At 39.4% G+C, this 26,621-nt stretch overlaps 1 protein-coding gene and 1 long non-coding RNA gene across 11 annotated transcripts in view; one reads left to right on the top strand and one right to left on the bottom strand.

Moving 5' to 3' along the window:
* SYNE2 (spectrin repeat containing nuclear envelope protein 2) overlaps positions 1–26,621 on the top strand; it is a 442,988-nt gene that overhangs the window by 309,078 nt on the left and 107,289 nt on the right. For 8 of the 10 annotated variants that reach the window (XM_021074160.1, XM_005660039.3, XM_021074116.1 and 5 more), the window contains 9 exons: positions 4,718–4,903; positions 7,845–7,967; positions 9,474–9,656; positions 11,974–12,105; positions 15,992–16,189; positions 16,802–16,876; positions 18,250–18,360; positions 22,034–22,150; positions 25,573–25,803. In XM_021074160.1, the coding sequence (XP_020929819.1) occupies positions 4,718–4,903; positions 7,845–7,967; positions 9,474–9,656; positions 11,974–12,105; positions 15,992–16,189; positions 16,802–16,876; positions 18,250–18,360; positions 22,034–22,150; positions 25,573–25,803 (1,356 nt within the window). Of the gene's footprint in view, positions 1–4,717; positions 4,904–7,844; positions 7,968–9,473; positions 9,657–11,973; positions 12,106–15,991; positions 16,190–16,801; positions 16,877–18,249; positions 18,361–22,033; positions 22,151–25,237; positions 25,410–25,572; positions 25,804–26,621 lie in introns of those variants that run through there. The other 2 variants (XM_021074177.1, XM_021074192.1) reach the window with 2 other exon arrangements.
* On the bottom strand, positions 12,644–25,798 carry LOC106509133. Its single transcript, XR_001306433.2, has 2 exons — positions 25,268–25,798; positions 12,644–19,914 (listed from the first exon to the last, which is right to left on the bottom strand). It is a non-coding gene; the product is annotated as an uncharacterized LOC106509133 (long non-coding RNA).

The following is a 26,621-nucleotide window of genomic DNA, read 5'->3' as shown; positions in this document are numbered from 1 at the left end:
AAGAAAGAATCTCTTAGGAAAAAGTTTATTCTCTAACAATTTTCAGAGTAATCAGACCTCAGAGTTGATCACACTCTTTTTTCATATCTTTAAAGTAGTGCAGTGTGTTCCTAGGTAACAACTGACTTTGTACTTCCCTGATGTTTGAGATTTCTTAGCACATTTTTTTCCTATGGTAACAGTTGTAAAGATACTGCATTTTTATCCATTTGTTTCTTTTTTTCTCTTGCCTGTGATTTCTGCCCTTGCTTTTTAGGTCAACGTTCCACATCTCTGAAGCATGTCATCTTTTTCTTTTAAATCTGTATTTTTCACCATTTTCAAGAAGTTTGAAAAGACAGAAGAGAGGCATGCTACTTCTTCTCCCCAAATGCTTATTAGGAGTAAAAAAAACCCCAAAAAACAAACAAAAAACTGTACCAGAATGAACTTAGGAAAAAATGGCTGGACTTTTACTGCTTCCTTCTGAGACAAATGTTAAAGTGTGAGTTCCTTTCGTGGCTCAGAAGTAATGAAACCAACTAGTATCCATGAGGACATGGGTTCGATCCCCAGCCTCTCTCAGTGGGTTAAGGATCTGGTGTTGCTGTGGCCTTGGCTGTGGTATAGGTCACAGACATAGCTCAGATCCCACATTTCTGTGTCTGTGGTGTAGGCTGGCAGCTGCAGCTCTGATTTGACCCCTAGCCTGGGAACTTCCATATATGCATGGGCGTGGGCCTAAAAGAAAAAGACCAAGAAAAACAAAATGTAGAAGTGTGAAAGTAAACTGTCTTAAGCTGTTCAGGACACCCAAATTTACTGCCCTTTGTTTATGAGCTAGAACTGAATAGAACTCTGGGTTGTTAGCTTGAGGAAGTAGGGACAAGGGGACATGCAGGCCGATTTCCCGCAGAATGTATCTTAAACAAATCCCCAATGGGAAATAAGTTGCAAATAGCTAGTCACATGTGAACACCTCATTTGTTCCTGTATTGAAAGAAGTTTGGCCTACTTTTAGGATATCCTTTACCATTTGACTTTTAAAGAAGTACCAGAACCCTCAACTAAGCTTTGAAAATCTGTTTTAATTGCACTATAACCTTCCACCTGGATCATATTTGTTAAAATAGGTTTTTATAACCTAAACATGATTCCATAAAGACTGCTGTTGTAATTAAGGCTCGTTGAAACCTAAATTGTCATAGTAAAAGTAGGAAAGCAACTCGTTTTTTAAATCAACTTCATTGAGGTATAATTTTCATATAGTCAAATCCACCTGTCCTAAGTTTATAGCTAGATGAGTTTTGATAAAGGTATGCAATTGTGTAGCACCACCACCAGCAGTTTATAATGATCATTTCCATCACCCTACAAAGTTCTGACATGCTCCTTTGCACTCAGTACCCTTTTACCTGTCTTCAGCCCTCTGAAATCACTCCCTCATTTTTTCTATTCCTTTAATTGGGCCTTCTCTACAGCATCCTGTGAATAGAATCATATAGCACACAGTCTTTTGTGACTGACTTCTCCCTAGCTTAATATTTTCCAGATTCATCCAGGTTGTTATATTTACAGGTAGTTTATTCCGTTTCCTGCTGAATAGTATTCCATTTGTGGAAAGTGCAACATATTTATCCCTTCACTAGTTAATAGATGTTTGGGCTATTTCAAGTTTGGGGCTTTGTATTCTGTATCTATTGCTGTGTAACACATTCCTCCTGAAGTTAGCAGTTTAAAACAAGAAACATTTCCTGTCTCAGAGTTTCTGTGGGCCAGAATTGAGGTCTGGCTTACCTGAGTGCTTTTAGCTCGAGGTGTCATGAGAGTGCAGTTACTGTGTCAGTCAAGGCTGGGGTCCATCTGAAGGCTCAATGTGAGTGAAGGAAGAAACAGGATGTGCTTTAGGCTCATTCATGTGGCTGTTGGCAGGACAAGTGGGCCTCTTCACATGGCACAGCAGTGGGCTTCCTTTACCATAAACAATCAAAGGAGCTCCCAAGACAGAAACTGTCTTTTTATTAATTTTTTTAAATTAATTTTTTTTTTTTTGTTTTTTGTCTTTTTAGGGCCACATCTGTGGCATACGGAGGTTTCCAGGCTAGGGGTCTAATTGGAGCTACAGCTGCCGGCCTACGCCACAGCCACAGCAACGCCAGATCTGAGCCGTATCTGCGACCTATACCACACCTCACGGCAATACCAGATCCTTAACCCACTGAGCGAGGTCAGGGATCAAACCTGCAACCTCATGGTTCCTAGTTGGATTCATTTCCGATGCACCATGACGGAAACTCCAGAAACGTCTTTTTAAATCTGATGTTAGATGTGACATTTCATCACTTCTGCGATACTTTATTAGAAGTCAGTCAGTAAGCTCAACCTACATTTAAGGGAGCTGATTACAAGGGCACAAATCCCTGCAGGTGGGGATAGGAGGCCAGGTTAGAAGCTGCAACAGCCCTAAGGAGCAGAGCTGCTCTAAGCATTCATATACACATCTTTTTGTGAGGGTGTGTATTTTCATGTTGTTTAATTTGGTGAATACCTAGGAGTAGATTGCTGGCTTCCAAGTTTTTAACTAGATAAACTAACAAATCATGTTTCAAAATGGCTGCACCATTTTTCATACCCCCTGGCAATGTGAGTTCTAATTACTCCACATCCTTATCGCACTTGATCGTATCTGTCTTTTAAATTTTATCCACTTAATGATGTGTAGTGGTGTCTCTTTATGGTATTTCTCTAAATGACTAATGATTTATTTATTTGAGCATTTATTTATATGCTTATTTGTCATTTGTACACTTTGTAAAATGTTCAATTTTTTTGGCCCATTTTTAAATTGGGTTATTTGTCTTTTTTATTCTTGAATTTTAGCAGTTATTTATACAATACCTTAAAATCCAGTCCTTTACCAAATATATTATTTACAAATATTTTCTCCCAGTTCATGGCTTGTCTTTTCATTCTCTCAATATTGTCTTTCAGAAAGCAAATGCTATTTGTTTGATGAGGTCCAATTTATCAGTGTTTTTCTTTTATGAATTATTTTTTGTGTTGTGTCTGAGAAATCTTTATCTAACCTGACGTCACAAGGATTTCCTATTTTTTATTCTAGAAATGGTATAGTTTTAATTCTTTCTTTTAGGTCTGTGATAACATTTTAAGTTAATTTTTGTATATGATATGAAGCTGAAATCAGTGTTGGCTTTTTTCCTTGGGGATATCCATGTTTTGACCACTCACTGTTGAATTACTTTGGTGCTTTGTTGAAAATCACTTGACTCTCATATATGTGGGTGTATTTCTGGGCTCTCTCTTTTGTTCTCTTGATCTGTGTGTCTGTTTTTTTTTTACCAATATGACACAGTCTTTATTATCGCAACTTTATATAGTAAGTCTTGAAATGAGGTAGTATAAATTCTATAACTTGGCCCTTTGTTTTGGCTAATCTGGGTCTTTTGCATTTCTGTATAAGTTTTATAATCAGCTTGTCAATATCTATGCAGAGGTCTATTGGAATTTTGAGTGAGATTGTGTTAAATCTAGATCAGAGCGGTGAGAATCTATGTCTTAACCATATTAACTCTTGCCATCCAAGGATGTAGTGTAATCTCTCTACTTATTTTGGTCTTCTTTAATTTCTCTTTAATGTAGATTGTTAATTTTTTTCCTGAGTATTTTATGATTTTTGATGCTATTTTAAATAGTATTATTGGAAAAAGCATTGCTTTTAAGTTTTGTTTTCCTAAAAGTTTTCTCCTGTAGGATTCTGAATAAGATCAATGTAAAATTCTCAATAACCTGATAAATTTTAGAGACATATGACTAGACTTGTTGCAAAAGTAAATGTTCTTTCTCCTATCAGTTATTTTATATGCAATTACCTGAACACTACATTAGCCAGTTGAACATTTCCAGTCAGTGGCTGAGTTATTTTGAAATCTTAAGGTTGAAAGTTAATAATTATAATTATTAAAAGAAAAAAGAAAAAGATAATAAGGAAGAATGTCTAAGAAATTCTATAAGTGGATTTTTCCCCTTTTATTTGGTTTTGTCAGATAGAGATCTTTTGGTATCCAGTTATTCAGGTAACTTAAGCCAGAGGGATATCTCATGGACACCACTGGCTCTGTGTGGTGAGGCCACAGAGGACACTGGCCCCAGGAGTGGGAGGCCACAGGACTGATTCTTCATTTTTCATCCCAACTTAATTTGTCTGTTCCTCCCAAACCAACATTCACCAAATTACAAGTCCAACCAATTGAATGGCTTTTTTGACCCTGATTCCAAATTATGGAGGGATGGACTTACAGGTCAGGTGTTCCTGGTTCTGGTAACGATGCTGGAGGAGCTGAGTTGCATGGAGTGAAACAGCTGCTGCAAACCCACCAAATGGGGTAGACACTCCGTAGTCATATACTGCCACTGGTCAGAGGGAATGTTCAAGGCTTTTTTGTGAAATGAAATGAACAGGAGTTTGAAATGTTGAGTCCAATTCAGATTTTCTCCTGAGTTAATTTTTTATTCAGGTATAATTCACCTACAGCATTTATTAGTTTCAGGTGTGCAACAGAACATTCAATATTTGTTTACCTTGCAAAATGAGTACCCACAGTAAGTCTAGGTAACATCTGTCACCATATATAGCTGTAGAATTTTCTCTGATTTAAATTTTAATCAGCTTGTTTCAGTATCTTGATGTTTCTTTTTCTCCATGTTTCCCATTATCTAGATGGCTTTGGAAGATTCAGAACAGAAGCATAATCTTTTACATTCAGTTTTCACAGACCTAGAAGACTTGTCAATAATTTTTGAAACAGATGATTTAGCACAGTCCATACAAGAGTTAAGTCGTCAAGTGACATCTTTACAACAAAAAATCATGGAAAGTCTTCCACAGATTCAGCGAATGGCCGATGTAAGTTGGCACTATAAAGATGTGGCTTAGGAGTTCCTGTTGTGGCTCAGTGGTTAACAAATCCGACTAGGAACCATGAGGTTTCAGGTTCGATCCCTGGCCTTCCTCAATGGGTTAAGGATCCGGCATTGCTGTGAGCTGTGGTGTAGGTTGCAGACGTGGCTCGGATCCCGAGTTGCTGTGGCTATGGCGTACCCCTAGCCTGGGAACCTCCATATCAGCCTAAGAAATGGTAAAAAAAGACCAAAAAAAAAAAAAAAGATGTGGCTTATTACTTTGTATTTATATTTCATTTAGTAAATTAGAGTTTATCTGCTAATCAACTCCTCTGAGACACATTGACCTGGTCCATTTCTCGTTTATGTTATTACTTGAATTATACTTTACCACCTATAGTGCAACTGCAAAAAAAATCAAACCCCCATGCTCAGTCCAGAGGTGGTCTCTTTAAAGGTAAGAATCCTGATCAAATAAGCTGTGTTTCCTCTTTGTCAGAGAGGAGATATTATTGATTTTAAAGCACAGATTAGCAAAGAGGGAATTATAACAGATTACTTCCCAAGTTTTCATTCACCAATAGCAAATATTTATTGAGGAACTGCTGTAGATCAGTCACTGGATTTTTAAATAATTTTATTTAATTTAGCTTGAAATATGTGAGATATTTATTTAAGGATGGAATTACACAGCAAAGGCAGATACGGTTAGTCTTTTTTTTGTTTTTGTTCTTTTTAGGCATATGCCTGCAGCATATGGAGGGTCCCAGGCTAGGGGTCCAATCAGAGCTACAGCTGTTGGCCTATGCCACAGCCACAGCAACTCCAGATCTGAGCCGTGTCTGTGACCTACACCACAGCTCACGGCAATGCCGGATCCTTAACTCACTGAGCGGGGCCAGGAATCAAACCCACATCCTCATGGATCCTAGTCGGGTTCATTATCACTGATCTGCAATGGGAACTCTCAGTTAGTCTTAATTATTTACCTTTTAGGAGTTCCTGTCATGGCTCAGTGGAAACAAACCTGACTAGCATCCATGGGGACACAGGTTTGATCCCTGGCCTCACTCAGTGGGTTAAGGATCTGACATTGTGGTGAGCTGTAGTGTAGGTCACAGACATGGCTCAGATCTGGCATTGCTGTGGCTGTGGCATAGGCCGGTAGCTACAGCTTTGATTCGACCCCTGACCTGGGAACCTCCATATTGCTGCGGGTGTGGCCCTAAAAAAAAAAATTTTTACCTTTTATTTCTCAGTTATATCCCCTGTGCCACACTTATGTAACTTCAGATAATCATATTTGTTAAATATTTTTGGTTGTTGCAGCTTATTCCAACATTGTTAAATGCTTCAGCAACTATCAATGGAAATTACTGTAAAATACATTGTATAGTTTTATATACTTAAAAGTGAGGTACAGAAAATCATTTCAATATAATTGAACTTCTCATAATTTGAAGGCAATGCTATAAATTACTGTAATTACTGCTTCATTTGCTTACAAAGTTATGTTTGTCCTATGTTGAATGGCTCCAAATTGCTATAATTTGAAACCCTTTGTTGATTTCTCTGTAGTTTTTCTTATTCCCTTCATTATTTGCTATACCTTATTTTCGCTTCAGTTTATCTGCATTAAGCTCTAAAGGTCTGAAGGCCCTCTTACAGTGTAAGTGGACTTCAATTTGGAGATTTTATAGCACATATTTAAAAAATTTTTTTCTATTAGAGTATATTTGATTTACAAGGTAGTGCCAATTTCTCCTGTATAGCAAGGTGACCCAGTTATACACATATATACATTCCATTTCTCATGCTGTCTTCCATCATGTTCTATCTCAAGAGACTGGGTATAGTTCCCCGTGCTGTATAGCAGGATCTCATTGCTTATTCATTCCAAATGTAATGGTTTGCATCTACTAACCCCAGAATTCCCTGTCCATCCCACTCCCTCCCCCTTGGTAACCACAAGTCTGTTCTCTATGTTTGTGAGTCTGTTTATGTTCTGTAGATAGGTTCATTTGTGCCATATTTTAGATTCCACAGATAAGCAATATCATATGATATTTGTCTTTCTTTTTCTGACTTACTTCACTTAGTACGAGAATCACTGGTTTCATCCAGGTTGCTGTAAATGGCGTTATTTCATCTTTTTTGTGGCTGAGTAGTATTCCAATTTGTATATGTATCATATCTTCTTATTCCATTCATCTGTCAGTGGACATTTAGGTTGTTTCCTTGTCTTGGCTATTGTGAATAGTATAGTATATATTCTTAAATATGTAGGTTTTAATGGAACAAATAGCATTTTCACTTTAAGGTTCCTGGTCATATTCTAGAGGTTGACACTGATGGGAGAAAAACCACTGGACAAATGATCTATTGTTTCTATTACTCTGAGTAGGTTATAAAGTAATTTCATGACTCTCCACCTGGCAACAGTTCTTTAGGGAACTGGGAAGAAAATCTGTCAGTTTCCCAGCTCCTTGGTGTATTTGTTTCCCAAGGGTGAATTTATCATTTTACTTAAAGGAGTGGGAATTTTTTTCAGCGTTAGACCCACTTGTATTCAAGTGTTTAAACACATTCCAAAGATAAATCTAAAGAGTTTGTAGATAACTTAGAGTTTATGTAAAAATTGGTTCAGAGGCATACTACTTTTGTTCTCATAGCGTAAATAATTGAAAACTGGCTCCAGAGGATCTTTAACTCAACATAAGCAGTGCTTTGTAGTGGGCTATGCTGTTACTAAGAGAAGAACATCTTTATTGAGAACAATCCACCTATCGGTGTAGCACTTGGTTAGTTTTTAAGAGATACAAGTGGCAAACATATTTTGGTTAACGATGAGAATAGAATAAATGGCAATAAGTTGTGTTTTATAAAGATTATTAACATGTAACATATACTGCATGACTGTTTTTTGTTTGTTTCTGAAATTCTAGGATGTGGTTGCCATTGAAACAGAAGTAAAATCAATGGAGAAAAGAGTTTCAAAAATCAAAGCTATCCTGTTATCAAAAGAAATATTTGATTTTTCACCTGAAGAACATCTTAAGCATGGGGAGGTAAGCACGGATCATTATTAAAAATATTTTCACTTAATACTTGTCATGCTTATTTTAAAATATGTTATAACATGATGTGATAAAATCTCTTTAGGAGTTCTCGTTGTGACTCAGTGGAAATGATCCAACTAGTATCCATGAGAGTGCAGGTTCAGTCCCTGGCTTCACTCAGTGGGTTGGGGATCCGGGGTTGCCATGAGCTGTGGTATAGGTTGCAGACATGTCTTGGATCCCACATTGCTGTGGTTGTGGCATAGGCTGCAGCTGCAACTCCAATTTGACCCCTAGCCTGTGAACTTCTACTTGCTGTGGGTATGGGCCTATGAAAGAAAGCAAAAAAAAAAAAAAAGAAAAAGAAAAAAGAAAGAAAGAAAATCTGTTTAGCCTTGCTAAAGTTATAGTTGGGAAATAGATATGAATGACTATAAATATCATATGTTAAATCATCTTCATAGTGCTACTATATAAAGATACTTTTACTGTATGTTATTTTTAAATTTAATTTATTCCTAAAACATCAAAGTCTGGCAGTTTTTCCTTCAAGTCAAACCCAGGTGTTTACTAGTCTAAGAGCTTAAGCCTCTAAATCAATAGAACTGGCCTCTAGCCCCAGCTGCCCAGTTTCAGCCACAGCTTCCTTTTAAGTGACTGGCTAACATTTCTTGAATTCACTTTCATATGTGGACATTGGCATTCCTGTGATTATGTTGGATAATTATGATTTAGATAGAGTCCCTAGCCCTGGAGCTGGGATATACTAAACAGTATCTAGACGTTGATTCCCCTTAGCCTAGCCGTCAAGAGCATGGGCTTTAGGGTCAGGCAGCCTTGCCTTCTAATCCTGACCCTGCCTTTTATAATCTGCCCTTAGCTGGGTCTTTTAACTTTTGGGCACCCAATTTCCTTACCTGTGAAAAGGAAGTCAAGATACCTACCTCCTAGGGAGGTTGTGAAGATGAAATGAAATACTGTAGATGAAGTACTTAGCAAAGTGAATACTTTCCTCTGATTTATTCATTATGTAAATCCAGATTTCAATGCATCAGATGTCATTAAAGCAAAACAGAAATATACTTTTGGGACTTAGGATGTCTGGTGGGATGTTTCTGTTCCAGTCAATAGGCATTTTTTGAGGGTCTGCCCTGTGCTGGGTGCAGTTGCCATGAAAGGTAGTAAGAGGCAGTGCCTGACCTTATATGGCTCACTGCCTTATAACGATATCCAAAGCAAAACCACAGCTCTCCAGAGAGTGGTGGGGGGAGAGAAAGAAGGGAAGGGCTGTCCATGTGTGCAGTGTAGTGCTGGGAGGTTACTGTGGCCCCAGGCTTTCTTTCCTGAGACATAACTATTGGAGCACAAGTAACATATTAGTTATTTTCAACCCAACCTAAGAACTCTTTTAAGAACCAAACATATAGTTTGAAGACTGCAGTTTAAATTGGAATAGATTTAGGAGTGGCTTTTTTTTTTTTCATTTATGTGCCATGTTTATCTGATATAATTAAGGTCATTCTGGAAAACATACGTCCCATGAAGAAAACCATTGCTGAAATAGTGTCTTACCAAGTGGAGCTGAGGTTACCCCCAGCAGGAATGAAGCCTCTGCCTGTGTTTCAGCGGACAAGTCAGCTTTTACAAGATATAAAACTGTTGGAAAATGTGACTCAGGAACAAAATGAGTTGTTAAAGGTGAGTAGTTTGTGAAGACAGCCAGCTTATTGGATGAAAATGTTCGGCCAAAGCTGGTTTTGCTTTCAGTTTTAACAGCTAGGTAGATCAAATTCTCATGAGAATAAGTGCCACCTGTGTTGATTCTCTTTGGCTTCTTGCAGTATGTTATCCAGAGGGTGGCACTTGATGTAAGAGAGTAGCTTGCTGCTCAGATGGGGTTAAGGTGATTTTTCCCAGCTCTTACCCTTCTTCTGGTTGAAGACATCAACGCATGGTTATGGTCTATTTCATTCCATGCTAGAATTATCAAAGACTTACCTGGGTAAAGTGCTGTGGGAAGAGATTCAGCCCTGTGCAGTACATTTGCAGTCTCGTGAGGCCAACAGACCCACAATAATCTCTTTATATATTTCAGTTGCTCTATTAATCATTTCATTTTGTTACATGATACAGGTGGATAAGGCACTTTGCCATCTTTGTTTTTGCACATTAGGAGACTAGCAGCCAAAGGTTAGATGACTTGCTAAAAGACCAGAGTTGACTTGTGTTGAGATTAATGTGTGTTCAAGAAAAAAAGAATTTGAGTTCCTAGACTCCTAGTATTATTCTTCAGATCGAAGTCTCTTCCTTCTAACTGATGACCTCTTCTAGCTTTTCCTTGAGGTTTTTTTTAATTCTTCTGTTTTGATATGTCTTCTATCTCAAGTCAGGAATTATTATTAGATAGAAATTCCATTTTACTTTGGTTTGTATTCCTAGATCAACAACTGCTCCTTAGGGAAAAGAAAGTTACAGTACTAGCCACAGAGTTTTCAACCCTCTTGGTAGATCCCCTTCCTTAGCCCACTTTTCTTGATTAGGTGGGTCAGGGGAGGATAAAAGACTATTTTTCCTCCTTCCCACACCTGGTTATAGAAGAAAATTGCTATCTCTCTTAAATTTCATTCACATTTGATGGTCACCCTGTTCTCAGATTCAAGGATGTTGTAAAATCTCTGAGCTCACTTGGTTTCTCTGGCCTGGCTACTGATCAGCTGATGTCATTTCCTAACAGGAAGAAAAAAGATCTGGCACTCAATTGACTATTTTTTAATAATATAAAGAAAAGAAAAAAAATTCAAAGACAGAATATTTGATCAATTATTTTTAATCTTTTTTTGTGCTTTCTTGGTCTCCTGGTCAGGAAAAGAAATCAACAATCCTAACTATGCATTAAAGTGACTCCTTCACAAGATGAAAGGGGGGAAATGGAAGAGAAAATTAGATTTTGTGCCAAGTTAGGTATCAAACTGTGCTGCTAAAATTTTCCATCTTATTGTAGTAGAGGTAATCAGATGTCATCTCAGATATTTCAAAACTATGTAAGCCAGTGGTAGTGAAAATCATTAGAAAATGGTCCATTTCTTTTAATTCCTGTGTTAGATATTGTCTGTGTTCTCATTGTAGAAAATAGGACACATTACTTTTGGGAGGATTAATAGGGCGTAGCTCATTTATTACGGGCTAGGGAACAGGTGTGTGCAGCGAACATAGTTACTCATTTCCAGCTTGCAGCTAAAATAGTAGTTAAATATTAAAGAAAACACAAGGAAGAATTCTGTGTCGGCCAGAAACTGTAGTCTCAAGAGGCATTTTCCTTCATTGTGAAGCCTACTGAGGCAATATCTAGGTTTTCTTTTGAAGTCCCTTTCTTTGTCTTTCATCACATCATTCAGTATACAAGTAGGTCCAAGCTCTATTACTCCCTTAACACTAAATTCCAGGTATTGTTCTGGTTTTGCTTTATTCTGCAAACTCGGATGGCCCTCAAACCTCAGCCTCTTACCATAAAATGTATAGCACAGATCCCAAGGAGTGCCAAGTGGGAATGTGTCTGGACCAGGAAAATCCGTCGTTTCTCAGATCACTTGCTCTTTCCATCCTGAATCAGGAATATCACCTTCCTGTGTAGAAACTCTCACATGGAATATTATTAAAATACTGTGTGTGATGTATCAGTGATTTCATGAAAGTCACAGCTATATGTTAACATGCTGTAAAATGCTCCCAGAATAAGCCCACTGGACGGAAAATACTTTAGAGCAAAACTATGTCTAATTCAACCTGAACTCCCAGCACTGCACAGGTGCTTTGTCATTTAGTTGAGCAAGAAGGTCAGGAGTCAGCTTTGTGAACGTTGTTCTCTGTATTTAGGTTACGACTTCCTATTGGAATCTATATGGGTGTGTATTAGCCGTAATTGATGGGAATGTGTGATGGGGGTGGATGTTGGAAGTAGCCATTGATCCAGTTCTTGGATTGTAACAAAAATTCTTTGGGGGGGGTTCTTTTATAGGTAGTCATAAAACAGACTAATGAATGTGATGAAGAAATAGAAAAATTGAAACAGATCTTAAATGATTCTTCAGCTGAATTCTCCCATGAACATATGTCACCAGACCAAGCTGTCGACCTGCCACAAGTACAGGTATATTTCTTTCATTCATTTGTCTAGTAGTACATTCAATAATCACTTTCAAAGCTATTGGTACCTAGAAGCTTTTTTGATGATACAGTGTATATCCTATTTCTGTCTTCCAATTGAAGATATTTTATGTGTATATTTACTTTCTATTCCTATTATATAAGTAGGTGATTATATAATTATCATAATAGAAGTCTCTTCAAGTATCTTTAGCCTCAACACTGTTCATTTTGGCCTGAATTTGCTCTGGTACCAAAGAAGCTGATGTAACGTGGTATTTTGGACAACCTGACTTTCTGGCTGGCTTTCTGGCATGGGGGTCAGGAAGGTTGGGCTTTAGAGGTAAAGGCTAAAATCTTTATTAGTGTTCATTTGCTAAGCATTCTTTCCATATGCCATAATTAACAGTGTCATATGGAAACAGTTATAGTGGTTTGCCTGTTAGCCCTCATTACTAGGGGTTTTTCAGTCTTTGTTTTTGAGTCAGTGTTTCTATAGTGAAAAAAAACCTGATAATATGCCAAGGATTGTAGAGAGCTGCTTTTTTTTTTTCATGCCATCAAGTTGTTGTAGGCAGGCAATTGCTCTGGTATTCAAAGCCAGTTATAGCACTATCTAGCTATAAGATGTAAGGAAATTTTCTTAATGTCTAAGGTGAAGTACAGAGAGTCCAAGATGACATAGCTATTAAGTGGTAGACTCAATAAGGAGACTCGATTGATTAAAGATTCAGTACCATAAAAATGTCAGATTTCCCTTTACATTAAAAAAATCCAAAGACCCAAAGGACTTGTGTCTACATTAAAACTCAGAAATTCAGAAATACAAATATTTTTTTAGATTATTTTAAAATAACAATAATAAACTCATTACATATTAATACAGATAACATTTTGGCACAAAAAATTATATTTCCCAAAACAAAATGTAGTGAGAAGCATGACATTGTTTCACATTTACTGCTATAACCAAAGTGCAATGTAAATCTCATTAAAGTCTGGCTTACTAGCACACAGCTAGTATCTCATATGCTTCTGCATTCAATCTACTGAAGTATGTAGTTTTGTTTGAAGTATATAAGGATCAGCCAGCTTCTTTAAGACACCCGCATATATGGAAAAGAGGGGAATATTTGGATAACCCTTTTGAATAATTGTGGACATCCTTTGAAGCTATACTAACTCCAACAAGTAGGATCACTCACAGGTTCATTGTTAATGGAATCTGAAGCCATGTCAGTGCATTTTTCACATTCTTACATTAAAATCCTTCGGTCTGTCTTGTACTTGACATGAATCTCTAGCCATGCATGATTTTATAACATCATGCTTGATGATTTGGAAAATATTATTTGACTAGTTATATAGATCCTCCAAATGGTGACATATTTCAGTAGTTGCTATTAAAAATTCACATTTATTAATATTAACATCTCCCTTTTCAGAAAAACCTTTTAGTGTCTATATATATATATTACATACTTGTATGTATAGCTTAACAGCTATCTTTTTTTTTCAAGTGAAAATAATGTTCTGTGGAAAAAAATGAATAGGTCGGCTTGAAATGTCATTGTATAAGTGCTTTTCCTCAATCATTGTACTTTGGTAATAGCAGAGGTGCTTTATTCATGCCTCCCAGTTTGTAATACACAGTATTAAAAATACATGTGCTTGGAGTTCCCTCTGTGGCACAAGGGAATTGGCAGCATCTTGGGAGCTCTGGGACACTGGTTTGATTCTTAGCTTGGCACAGTGGGTTAAGGATCTGGCATTGCTTCAGCTGTGGCTTAGGTCACAACTGAGGTTTGGATCTGATCCCTGGCCTGGGAACATCATATGCCATGGGGTGGTGAAAAAAGAAAAAAAAAAGTACATGTTCTTTATTAAGGATAGTCTTAAATGAAGCTGGCTTTTTTTTTTTTTCCCCGTTAAGTTCATGATAGCGAAGAATCTAGTAACTGCTAATACAGTTGATGTAACTGCTAATACAGTTGATGTCCCTGCTTTGATTTGTATAAGGTGTCAGTAGTTTACCCACCACTGCTTTTGTGACATCACACAATGGAAAATGTCACCACAGTGAGAAAGACCAGTAGCACTTTAGCATTACTAGAGAATGATCTTGACCTCATGGAGTGCGGACTCCTGGGGTCTGCAGATGACACTTCGAGAATGGCCACTTTGTGCTTGCACTTCTCTGCCTCCCTAATGCTAGTGTCTATGCAGACTAGTCTGTTTCTCTAAGTGTTATTCTGACGTCTGTAGTATGTCAGCTTTCCTTTGAAGTTTGGTGTTTATTGAAAAGAGACACAGCATATCCAAGTCCGATTTAATTCTTATTTCCCAAAGCAATCACAAGTTTAACTTCAGATGGAATAGGGGTATTGGTGTCGGAATATGAGCAGTAGCGTGAGAGCCATGGGGCTGGTGTCAGAAGTCCAGGTCTGCACTCTGTCACTCACTCTGTGGCTGTAGCCCTGGCAAAACCGCTTTCTTTGTCTGGACTTCAGAACTCTCATAGGTGGAGACAGTTGGGTTTCTCTGTAAAAAACTTAATGAATCTGTGAATAGCTGTAGGATGGATGGATGGAAAGAAAGAAATGAGGAAGAAAGGAATGCGTGAACAAATGGGGTTTAAGGAATATATTAGAAGCAAAATTCCAATAGATGAAGGTTTGCCAAAAAGGAGCAGGCTGGCTTCAGAGACAGCGCATGCTGTAAAACTCAGGCTTTGCATGGCGCTAGAGAGCGGCCTGGCAGATAAGACGATACCTGATATTTTCCCCAGACCCCAGACTCTATAATTCTGGAATCCTCTTAGACAGAGGTAGGTACCTGTTCTTCTACCATGTATAAGAAATTTTATTCCCATGCATCATTCAAATTTTTTAAGTAATGTTATAAAGCTTGAGGAGTTCCTATTGTGGCTCAGTGGGTTTGTAACCTGACTAGTATCCATGAGTTTGATCCCTGGCCTCAATCAGTGGGTTAAGGATCTGGAGTTAGTGGGAGCTATGGTGTAGGTCACAGATGCGGCTTGAATCTGGCATTGCTGTAGGTGTGGCATAGGTTAGCAGCTGTAGCTCCTATTCAACCCCTAGCCTGGGAACTTTCATATGCTGCAGGTGTGGCCCTAAAAATCAAAATAAGTAAAGTTTGCAAGCATCTGTCCATCATCCCCATAAGTTACACCTCACAGTACCCTTTTTTTTTTTTTTTTTTGGCTGCACATGTAGCATGTGGAAGTTCCCAGGCCAGGGACTAAACCCACACCACAGCAGTGACCCAAGCCAGTGCAGTGACAATGCCAGATCTTTAACTGGCTGTGGCACACCCACAGTACCTTTATTGTTTATTTATTCCCATTTGGTAGGAAGCTTTGGCTGTAGGGGAAAAAAAAGCAAATGAATTAACTAATACTAACGAAGGCTTCAAAAGTGATGATAAAAGTGTGAGATTTCTAGCCTTGTTTTCTCTCAACAGTTCCCCAAATTAGTGTGTGTGTATGAATCTCCTAGATGCTTGCTAGTTCCAGGCGCCTGACCCTGTGGATTCTGGTCAGTCAGTCCTGTGGCCACTGGCATGGTACAGCCTAGCTGCCACCACAGTCACCCGTGGGACTGTTAAAAATTTTTGAGCCACCACTTGACCCCTAGAGATTGACAAGGTGGCGGGTTAGGTGAAGGCCTCCAGTAAGGGAGCCGATAAGCCCTTGCCAGGTCATTTGGAAATGCAGCCAGGAAGGTAGGGACTGTCCTGTACCCAGGACTAGTTCCTGCTCTGCCAGCCGCACAGCTTAGAAGCGTCTTCCTCCCTTGTGCTGAATGAAGCAGGCTCCTGTGCAAAGGCCTCCGACATCCCAAAGCAATGCGAACATTCTTTCTATACAGGGAGAAATTGAAGGTATGGAAAAGCAGATTCTGAGCTTAAACCAGAAAAAAGAAGACCTGTTGGTGGACTTGAAGGCGGCCATAATCAACCTTCACCAGCACTTACAGAAAAAGCAGCAAGAATTAGAAAAAGAGGTGCTGTCTGCCGGAACATCAGAGGAGGATGGAGAGCCAGGGAAAGAGGCTTCAGAGTGGAAGGTGGGTATGACCTTAGGTTCACTGGCCCCACACTCCACAAGAGCTTTAAATGATGAGTATTTTTCAGGTGAAAAACCTATGGCATCTATGTCTACGGCTTAGAGTGAAGGGTTTTGTAAAAGTATAAATGCTTCACCTGAGGTTACTCACTAGTGAGTATGAATCCTCAGGGTGTGTCTGTTCTGGACTCAACCTAGGATCCTTATGTCCAAGTTACTTAAGAACCTAGCTGCTTAGGGAATCCCATGAGCAGGTGGGTGGCAGCCGCCCTTTGAAGTATCTTCCTACTAAGCCGTCAGCCCATTGCACACCCACAAATGGGCCCAGCACCTCTCTAAGCCCACTCTGAATCCACATCAATGAATCACATCCTTGAATTGTTTGATGAGGAGGCACAGAGGGCAATGCAAAAGAGAACGATCTAAGATTTGACCGAGTCATAATATTTGGCTGGATGAGCTGAAAGTTGTTGGACCCAGAGGCTACTTGTGTGGGTGGGCATCTTGGATAAAGAGAGTAAAAAATTAGCTACATAAAAATGTGGCCAGGCCAGGATCCTGGTGACCTTGAAGGGCAGCTCCGCTGCAAGTCTTTGTGCTGTGTGCCTTTCAGTTGAACAGAACGGGCTCCATGTCCTTCCTGCCGGCAGTAGTGGAAGAGGCGGAAGAGAACTCCTTGAAGAATGAAGTAAGGAAAATGATTTTCTTATTCACGTTTGTTAGAACCAAAATCTCTAGAAGGTCAATGAGAAGATCTTTAAACACATAGAAACATAAGGATTTTTTTAATTTAATGCTGATATTTTATAAGGGTGATTGAAGTAGTTGTCTTCGGTTATTAACATTGTTTAAGTGCATCTAAAGCTACTTCAGTCCAGAGTGGGATAAATGTAATTCAGACACACTTGTTAGCGTGAGGGAGAAGATGAAGTTCCTTGTCATAGACTGACTTGTGAGTACTTTCTCTGGAGTTTTGAGAGTGTGCTGTTTGGTTGGCACTCCTGGTATGCTTTACATAACTTATTTTTCTCCATATTGGAATGACTTTTTTTTAGTCTAAAACAGCATTGGGAAGGTCACGAAGAATGGTGTTAGCACCTAATCCTACTGCCACTCCTCACTACTCCGTCAGAACTGGCTGAATGAGACCACGACCAGTTGTCTCCCCTGACGTCTACTTCCACTGCAGACTTTAAAAAACTGAAGTCACAGTGGGTCTTCTGCCATAGGGAAGAAAATTGCAGCAATTTAGTGTTTGTGTCTGAGTTAATTCTTTCTGCTCGTGTCATAGATTGTGCAGTAGCTCCACGTCACAGAGCCTGCTGTCCTTTAGTGTTTCCCTAGGAGACCATGGGACGAGTGGTCAGACAAGGAGTGAGGCTTGCTCTCCACTCTGACCGTCAGACACCTTTATGATCTGGTTCCGCTCTCTCAGGGCAGAGAGAAGTGGGAGAATGGAGGAGGTGCTGGGGCCAAAAAAAGAGTGCCCCTCAGTACGATGCTAATTTAAGACCTGTATTTGCCTCTGAGCTGTTATGTTATAATAATTGTTTGTCTTTGACAACAATCAAAAATACATCTTCACCAGGCTGTTTTGGGGGGCTTTGGGGGCTTTTTTTATGGCTGTGCCCTCAGCATGCAGACATTCTCAAGGCATGGATGGAACCCATGCCACAGCAGCCACCTGAGCTGCTGCAGTGACAATGCCAGTTCCTTAACCTGCTGTGCCACAGGGGAACTCTGTTAGGCTGTTCTTTTAAAGATAGCATTTAAGGTTACATTTACCAAAGCAGATCAGATTCCTAAAGGGGATTTCAAAGATCCCCTTTGTGTGATGTGAGCACACAGAGAATATTATTTCAGGTTTAGAAAGAACAACCATGTTTGGACTTCTATGATATAGTTAGCCAAAGAAATCAATGATAGCTCAGAGGAGTGGTGGAATTAAGGGCTGCCATTATCCTGCCTGGCAGGCTGAGTTTTATGCAAAAGAGATGAGGAGGATGCCTTATGATGGGAGGCAGTCACTTACCTCTGCTAATCAATTGATTGCTGTGTTAGAGTGGAGATAAGACAGCAGAGCCGTCTTCGGGGTCTCCATCTTTACTCTGGAAACATGACAAGGACGTAGAGGAAGATGGGGCATCCTCATCCTCTGGAACCATCGTTCAGGTAATACTGGGCCAATCACATTTCTTGGGGTGGGGGATGGGAGGGGACAGTGAATCAAGACAAAGACTTTCTTTGAAAGAATGCTTCAAGGGGGAAACCTATGTGGCTTGAATTTTTTGTTTGTTTGTTTCTCATTACTTCGGTGATAATAGGAGAGTATTTTTCTGAGGAAAACTCCATGTGTGAAATTCCAGACAAAACAGACAAGTCAGAGCAGCACCTAAAGGGTTCTCCTTAGTTAGAGCATTTAACATGCCTCCCTTTGGAGAGTGGCTGTGGGGGAGAGGCCTCACTCTCATCCTTGTTTTGAACAAAGTGGCATGGAAGGTAAATGAAGCAAGTAAGTCTTTTCACCCCTTATGACCTTCAAAATCTCCAGTCTCTCCAAATAAGGGCACATCCCCTCACTTTAGAAAATGGTTACTTGCTGATGTGAAGGTGATGTTTTTCCCTTGCTTCTGAGACAGCCCTGCATTATTAGGACACAAATGCCTCCCTGCGCCTGCCTCCTGATCAGGGCTGACCCTCCCTCAGTTCCCAGGCTGGTCCTTGCATTGGTCCTTGGCAGTCAACTCTGCTATCCCTGAATCTGCAGTCTCTGGCTCTCGATGGCTTCCTTTCCTCTCTACCTCAGAAGTTTTCAGTGTTCCCTTCCATAGCAAGTTCCCTTGCTCAGCTCATGGCCCTGCACCTCCAAACAAGGGGGAAGTGGGGGGTGGGGGAGTGGCCCCAGAGCCCAGACCATCTCTTCAGAAACTGCTCTGCTTCCCTGGGGTTCCTTCTCTGCATATCTGCCTGTGCTCTTCCTTCCTACCCATCCACAAAAGCCCATCTCAACTTCCACCTCCTTCAAGAACCCACCTGCCTCCTTCCCTTTCTTTTCCCATAGTATTCTGGACCTCAGCTATGACCAGTCACAGTTTTATGCATAGACGTGATATGGTTTCATGATAGCAAGAACTTTATTGTCTCCATTTTGATGCCCTCTACTGGGCTCCATTGGCTACTTTCATGCCTTGAGTTTCTTGATCCTGCTTCATGCCTTGAGTTTCATGCCCTGAGTTTCTTGATCCTGGGCTCCATTGGCTACTTTCATGCCTTGAGTTTCTTGATTCTGCTTCGTCAGTCACGTGGTGCTTCCTCTTTCATTTATGGCTAAATGTCTCTACTTGGTGCTTCTCTTTCTCGGGCCCCTTTTGTAATCACGCTTTTGTCCCAAACTATACGTAATCTGCCAATGACTTCCAAATATCAATTTAGCGCCCTTTTATTAGTCCCAATGCTTGATTTCTCCAGCACTGACTACTTCTTCCTTCTTGAAAGGCAGTGTTCCTTTGGCTTTCTTAATTCTGTACTTTCCTGTCTCATCTACCTGCACCCACTCTTCCATCCCCTTCTCTGGCCCCATCTCTGTGATGTTAGTCATTCCACCCAATGTTTCGTCCTCTTCTTTCTTCTCCGTTTTCTCTCATGGCAGTTTCTTCTCCTCTCGTAGGTTTGATGGTCACCTCTGTGCCAGGGATTCCCAAGTCAAATCTCTAATCTGACTTTTACCTTAAAAAAAAAAAAAAATCTGTCCCACATTTCTACCTTCCAGATAGATTTTTCTTTTTGGATGTGTTTTCTTCATATCAAACCCATTTACCAACTTGCCTTCAAAGCTTCCTCTTCCTCCTGATTTCTCACTGTCTCTTAATGGCCCTACTGATTTCACAAAGTACAAACTTCAGACATCTCAATACTTCATTGGTCTTATGTCTCCAGTAAGTAGTCAGGTGATGTCCATTCATCCTTCCATCCTTCTTCTCCTCCCATGATTTGTATTATCATCCTATTCCAAGCAGTGGTTATCTTCTTCCCTAGACTTTTGGAGTAGCTGTCTAAGTGGGTTTGCAGTCTCTATTCATATATATGTCTCATATAATACTGTCTAATGGCTTTTCCTAAAACAATTAATGTCAAGCTCCAGTCTTTCCTGGATTCTGATTATCTACTGAATAAAAATAGTCTTCTTATGCTGGTGTTCCAGATTTTTTATGATCTCAATTTACCTTTCTAGTGTTATCTAAGCTTTACCTTTGTTTCCTGGTTCATACCTTTCTAATTGCAGTTACTGTTTTCCATACAGGGAGCTGAAAAGTAACATTTTGTTAGGAACTCCTAGATGCTTTTTATGTGTCAAGTTGTTTAATAATCATAGGAAGGGGTGAGGTGAGTTATATTCCCACTTTAAAGATGAAGTAAGTGAGGCTCAGAGAGTCCAGATTAACTTGTCCAAGACCACACAACTTGTAAGTAGAATAGTCAAGACTGGTCCATTATAACATCCATACTTTTTCTATCATACTATGTTAATTAATTGTGTACATTTCATTTTCTCATTGTTTAAACTTGAATAGCTTAATAAGTTAGGAGTACTGGATCAGAGTATATATCCTTTTAAAATGTGATATACATTATCAAAATGCCCTCTAGAAGGACTGTATCAATTTTATTCCTACCAGGAATGCATGGAAATGCCTCTTTACAGATCCCAAGCTGATACCAGATATTTTTCAACCTTAGTCAGACATTGCCGGTGGCTTAAATTGCATTATATTCTAAGAATGTTGGATGTCTCTTTGGGTGTTTATTGGCTTTTGTATTCTTCCTTTATGGATTACTTGTTCATGCCATTTGACTTTTTTTCCATAGGGGATGACATCTTCCTTAATGATTTGTAAGAGTAATTAACACTTTGAAGATGTCATCCAGTCTGTTATTTCTCTTGTAACTTAGATGATAGTGTCTTTTGTGGCGCTTGTTATTCTACTTAATGTTGTTCGTACTAATGTTTTTTTCCTTTTTTGTTATTAAAAGTCTCTTCCCCCTACACACTTCTAGATTAGAAATAGATTCACTCGTATTTTTTTCAAGAATTTTTACGGTATGACTTTTACTTTTATTTTTACTTATTTATTTATCTTTTAAAAAGTATTTTAAATCCACTTAAATTTTTTTTTATTTTTATTTTTTAATTTTTTTTGTCTTTTCTAGGGCCATACCTGGAGGTTCCCAGGCTAGGGGTTGAATTGGAGCTGTAGCCGTCGGCCTACGCCAGAGCCACAGCAACGCAGGATCCAAGCTGTGTCTGCGACCTACACCACAGCTCATGGCAACGCCGGATCCTTAACCCACTGAGCGAGGCCAGGGATCGAACCCGCAACCTTATGGTTCCTAGTTGGGTTTGTTAACCACTGTGCCACGATGGGAACTCTGACCTTTACTTTTAAATATACAATTAGAATTCATTGTTAGTAAGATGAGGATTTAGTTTGTTTTTCTTGAAATTTCCTGGGTAGGATAGTTGTTCCCAAATTTATAAAATTTATCTTTCCCCCATTATTGGAAATGTGGCCTTTATTGTATAATCTTATTTAATTTTAGGTCTCATAATAATCCATTTAAATACATACTTCTTTAGATTCCTTATATGTTCCTCATTAACTCTAGAACTTTGGAGAATTTAAGTCTTCAAATAAAGGCAAAACTGAAGAAGTTTATTTTTTTTCCCCTAATGAACAAAAAAAATTTTTTTTATTCTCAATGCACCCAACCTCTCTGGATGTTTTTGTGATTTGTAGAATGAGCAGGTGCAGGAGCTTTTCTGGACCTCTGATTCCTTTCTTTACAGGAGGCAACTGGGAAAATAAGCATATGTGATAGTTCCATGGCACAGATTCTTGTTCCAGACTCACTGAACACTGAGCAAGGTCCAGAATTGTCCCTGAGCCCCGACCAAACAGAAGAGGTAAGTACCTATTGGTACCAAGCCAACTGCCCATTCGGTTACCTAGACCAGCCCCCAAGATGACAAACACTCTGTGTTTTGCAATACTTTGTATTTTAAACCAGGAGTTCTTTGTGAACTTTAACATTTTTATGTGTGCTGTCAAGAGAGAGAACTGGAAAATTTGTCATCAGATATTTGTCATCAGAGTAAGCATGGCATAGAGCAGTTTAAGATTTTCTTACCACTTGTCAGGGTGAATCAGCCTTTCCATTAACAGCTACTTGTTCTTCTGTAGCTGTAACTGATGGGGGCAATGAAAGTGGAGGAGAGCTAATATTGATTAACTGCCTAATACATAAAAGGCATTTGTATTTGCTATCTAATTCTCATTTAAATAAGGTAGGTTAATACCTACTATATATTTTCGAATGAGGAAATCAAAATTCATGGAGTAAACATAGCTGGCAAATAGAATCATAAGGAGTCAGACTCAGAATATTCTAATCTGCCTTCCTAATTTGAATATTTAGTATTTAAAGATGTGAAACCAAGGCAGGTTTGGACTCACAAAATAAACTGCCACCATGCCATTCCAGTGACATATTTAGTATTTGCGCAGGTACAATTAGGGTAGGGTGCTTTAGCCAGGGAGATTTGTATTTTATAAAAAATGGGAAGGGGTGTGCAGATACCTGTGGAATTGACAGTAAAATGTTTAAAGGGTTGATATTTATTCATGAAATAGAGCTATAGCCAAAAAATTCCCTTGCATTTGAACTGGAAAAGTTAACACTTGACTGCAGAATCAAGCAGTATGACATCCACTAACTGAGAGGCTAACTTGGATGCCAGAGGGTTGACAGAATTATGTCAAGAATGTGAACCTGTAGACTTCAAGGCATAGTGAAGTCAGGGATTGAATCCTGGTTCTACTTACTAGCTATATGCCCATAGGCAGTTTGAATAACTTCTCTAAGCCTCAGTTTCCTCATCTACACACTGGGAATAATCACAGGCTTGTGGTATGAAATGTGAGCTGGTCTTAGCACAGTGGCCTCGCTCAAGAGCCTAATAAAAGATTAGGTATTATCAATTTACATACGCTTTAGAAATAGCATAATCCTCTTTAAAAGAAATATGCGTGGTCATACTTTTTTAGCCCTACAGAGTATACGATCATAAAACTTTCAGGTAAATAATTTCTACTTTTAGAATTTGGGGTTATCATTTGGAGAAGATCTTAAGCAGAGGTGATGTTGTGGAAACAACTGTGGACTCAGAATTAAAAAATCACAGGGCTATGTAACCTTGGGCAAGTGCTTTATGTATGGGGCTGAGCTTCTTAGAAGCAGTGTGGTGGGATGGAAGGTGTGTGAGCTGATTAAATGTTCGTTAAGTACACTTGCGTTTCTTTGACCATAAAAAAAGGTGAGTGAACTGATTCCTGGCATGTTCCCCAGGCCACCTTCAGCTATTGAAGCTCTATGGTTGTGAATAATCTTTTTACTTCCATCACCTTTGGATTCTTTTCAGGTTCAAATAACTAGCAAATAAAGCCAAGATCAATTATCCAGCTTCCTTATTTCCTCATTCACTCAGTGAGTTAGTGAGAAAGCAAAGAAACTCAATATTGTCATTTTGAAATGTGTGTGGCAGATATTGGTGTCAAGTAATGTTTTTGAATAAGTAAGGAAGGCGGATGGTAAATCTGTTACTGCAGATTGATTAATTAGCTAATTAACGAATCAATCAGTATTAACTGATTATTATCTCAGATGACAAAAAAAGAGAATCCCAAAATCTTGGCTCCTAAGGTATAGCAATATCTGAAAACTAGAAAACAGTTAATAAAATGACTAGAAATTGGTGTCTGGCAGTAAAATCACACATCTGTTGCTTTTTTAAAAATCAGGATTAAAAAAGAAAATTGAAACTGGTGAACCTAAGTATTAGACCTGACTGTGTATGAACTACAGAGAAAATAAGGCAAAGGAAGATTTCTTTAGGAAGATGACTCTTGAAGAAAATACTGATGAAGGCAGGGGGAAAGAGTGTTTTGACCGAGAAGGCAAACATATGTCAAGTCACTAGATGGTCCCAGGGGAACAAGTACAACTCAGAACCCTTCTGCCAAACCAGCTTTCGTAACTTTCATCAGTGTGCATGAAAATAAATGGTATTTTCATGCCCTGCATGTTTTTATTACCACTTGCCAATTGTATCTGCTTCTGTTGTACTGAAAATTCTATGTTTAGACACAATTCCACAAACACTAGGAAATGTGCACTTGAGTCAAGTTAGGGTTTATATTTGGGAGCAACTCCCATTTCTCTATTGGCCAAAATTGTGCCTTATTAAATGTGAGATGTAGTAAGCAAAGTCTAACATAGAAAAGAGCATATTTCATCACAATCAGAATAAAAAAATATTTATTGAGATCACTAATTTTGTAGTGCAAAACACAAATCCTTATTCTTAAAGAAATCCTCCAGAAGGGTTGATCTTACACTTTCACTAGTCTGGAAAAGGATGTGGGAAGCAAACATATCTCTATCAGTTCATCTTTTGCCTTCAAATTGAAAGTATTTATTATGTATTTACTAGAATACTTTCACTTGGTACCTGGGGGAAATTTTTGGGGGGGTAGATAAGCAAGCTAGTTGTTTCAATATAGGAAGAACACACACATCATACTTTCTTTATACTGTTCTATAAGCATCTAGTCCTTAACAATATTTGAGTATCTAGAACGTGAAAAGTAGTTTTAGGGACTCTCACTGAAGAATAGGAGGAAAGTTTCCAAATTATCCCCCTGAAGCTTATAACTTGACTCTGGCTATTTTTAATAGGGAGAAGTTTTGGTAAATAATACAGGGGTGGGGGGCAGGTGGAGGGCTGGGGGGAAGCTAAAATATTCTATAATCTAAGTTCTTGAGAAGATGTGACATTTTAAGTGTGAGATAGATTTCCCTGTGACCCCACCTGTATGTAAAGCTCTGTTTTTTCCCTTTGAACGGAGCACACAGCAATGTAAGCGTTGCTTAATCATGTGTCACGCAACTTTCAACACCAGCCAATTCGCTGAAATGTTTCAGACACACACACCCACATGCACACCCTCTCGCTCACACTCACCTGTCTCCTGGGGCCGCCGTTTAATGAACTACGAGCACGTTTGCTTCCTCTGTGCCTGGGAACTCTGTACCTGTGTACACGCAGGTCGGCTGCTTGGAAACCTGGGGCGTCAGGTCACGTGACTGTTGCTATGCCTGTGGAGGTGCCTTTTTCTTTTCTTTCTTTCCTTCTTACTTCTGCCCTTATTTATTTATTTTCGCTTAAGTGGGGGAAATGCTGAAAGGTCACAGGTCCTTGCAAATCCAAATCTGAACATTTTGGACTCCTGGCTTTTCACTGCTGGATTATCTTTGGATTTATCATAGGGTGCCACACCTCCCATCAAGGCTGCAGCACCGGGGTTTTCTGCCGAACAAGGAGCTTTGGAGGCCACAGTGGAGAAAGCGAGGCCTGAGCCTGCGGAAGTCCTCCATGTCTGCAAGAACCAGGTTGCTGAGCTGGAGCTGTGGCTGCACCAAGCCAACGTGGCATTTGAGCCGGAAACATTAAACGCAGACATGCAACAGGTGGTGGAACAGCAGCTGGTAGGGTGCCAGGTAAGGCTGATGGGCCCGAGTTCATGGCCTTCCAAGAGTGGGGCAATTTCTCTTAAAGCAACAGCGTGATTCTTCCTGTTCCTCAGACTGCTGTGTTTATCTCAGCCTCAACTTAGTAACTGCAGGATAATTCTTTGAAATAGTTTATGTAAACAGAGTATTTGGGGAGACAGTAGGGGGTAAGAGCACAGAATCTAATTCACATCCAGCTCTGTCATGTTGACTGTGGACTGGGGTCAGTAAACTTTTCACCTCTTTACTCTCATGTGTAGGTTATCTCTTAAGACTGTCAGGATTAAATGAAGTATATAAATCAGTGTTTTGTATATAAAGAAGGTATAAAGTGCTCAGTAAATACTCTTATTTTAGTCATAATATTCAGTTCTTTGACTTCTCATTCATCAGAAATGAAACTGGGAGTTCCCGTTGTGGCTCAGTGGTTAACCAACCCGACTGGCATTCATGAGGACGCAGGTTCCATCTCTGGCCTCACTCAGTGGGTTGGGGATCTGGCGTTGCTGTGAACTGTGGTGTAGGTCGCAGACATGGCTCAGATCCCATGTTGCTATGGCTCTGGCATAGGCTGGTGGCTACGGCTCCTATTCGACCCCTAGCCTGGGAACCTCAAAAAAAGAAATGAAACTGAATATCCCTGATCTGCAAGATTGCAGATGCCGCAGAAAAGGGCCTTGCTGCCATTTTACTGTGAATGCTCCTGCTCATGCTGGGAGGAGCAACTTCCTTGCTTTTGGTCACTTTGAATAATATTTGCTGGCATAGCCCAAAGGTTAGGATCTCTTTATCCCTTCAGGGACAGG

The sequence above is a fragment of the Sus scrofa genome, chromosome 1 (genome assembly GCF_000003025.6).
Source record: "Sus scrofa isolate TJ Tabasco breed Duroc chromosome 1, Sscrofa11.1, whole genome shotgun sequence".
In the NCBI taxonomy this organism is placed as follows: domain Eukaryota; kingdom Metazoa; phylum Chordata; class Mammalia; order Artiodactyla; family Suidae; genus Sus; species Sus scrofa.
Note: the sequence above shows the minus strand (reverse complement) of the source record. Positions and strands in the feature narration are given on the sequence as shown.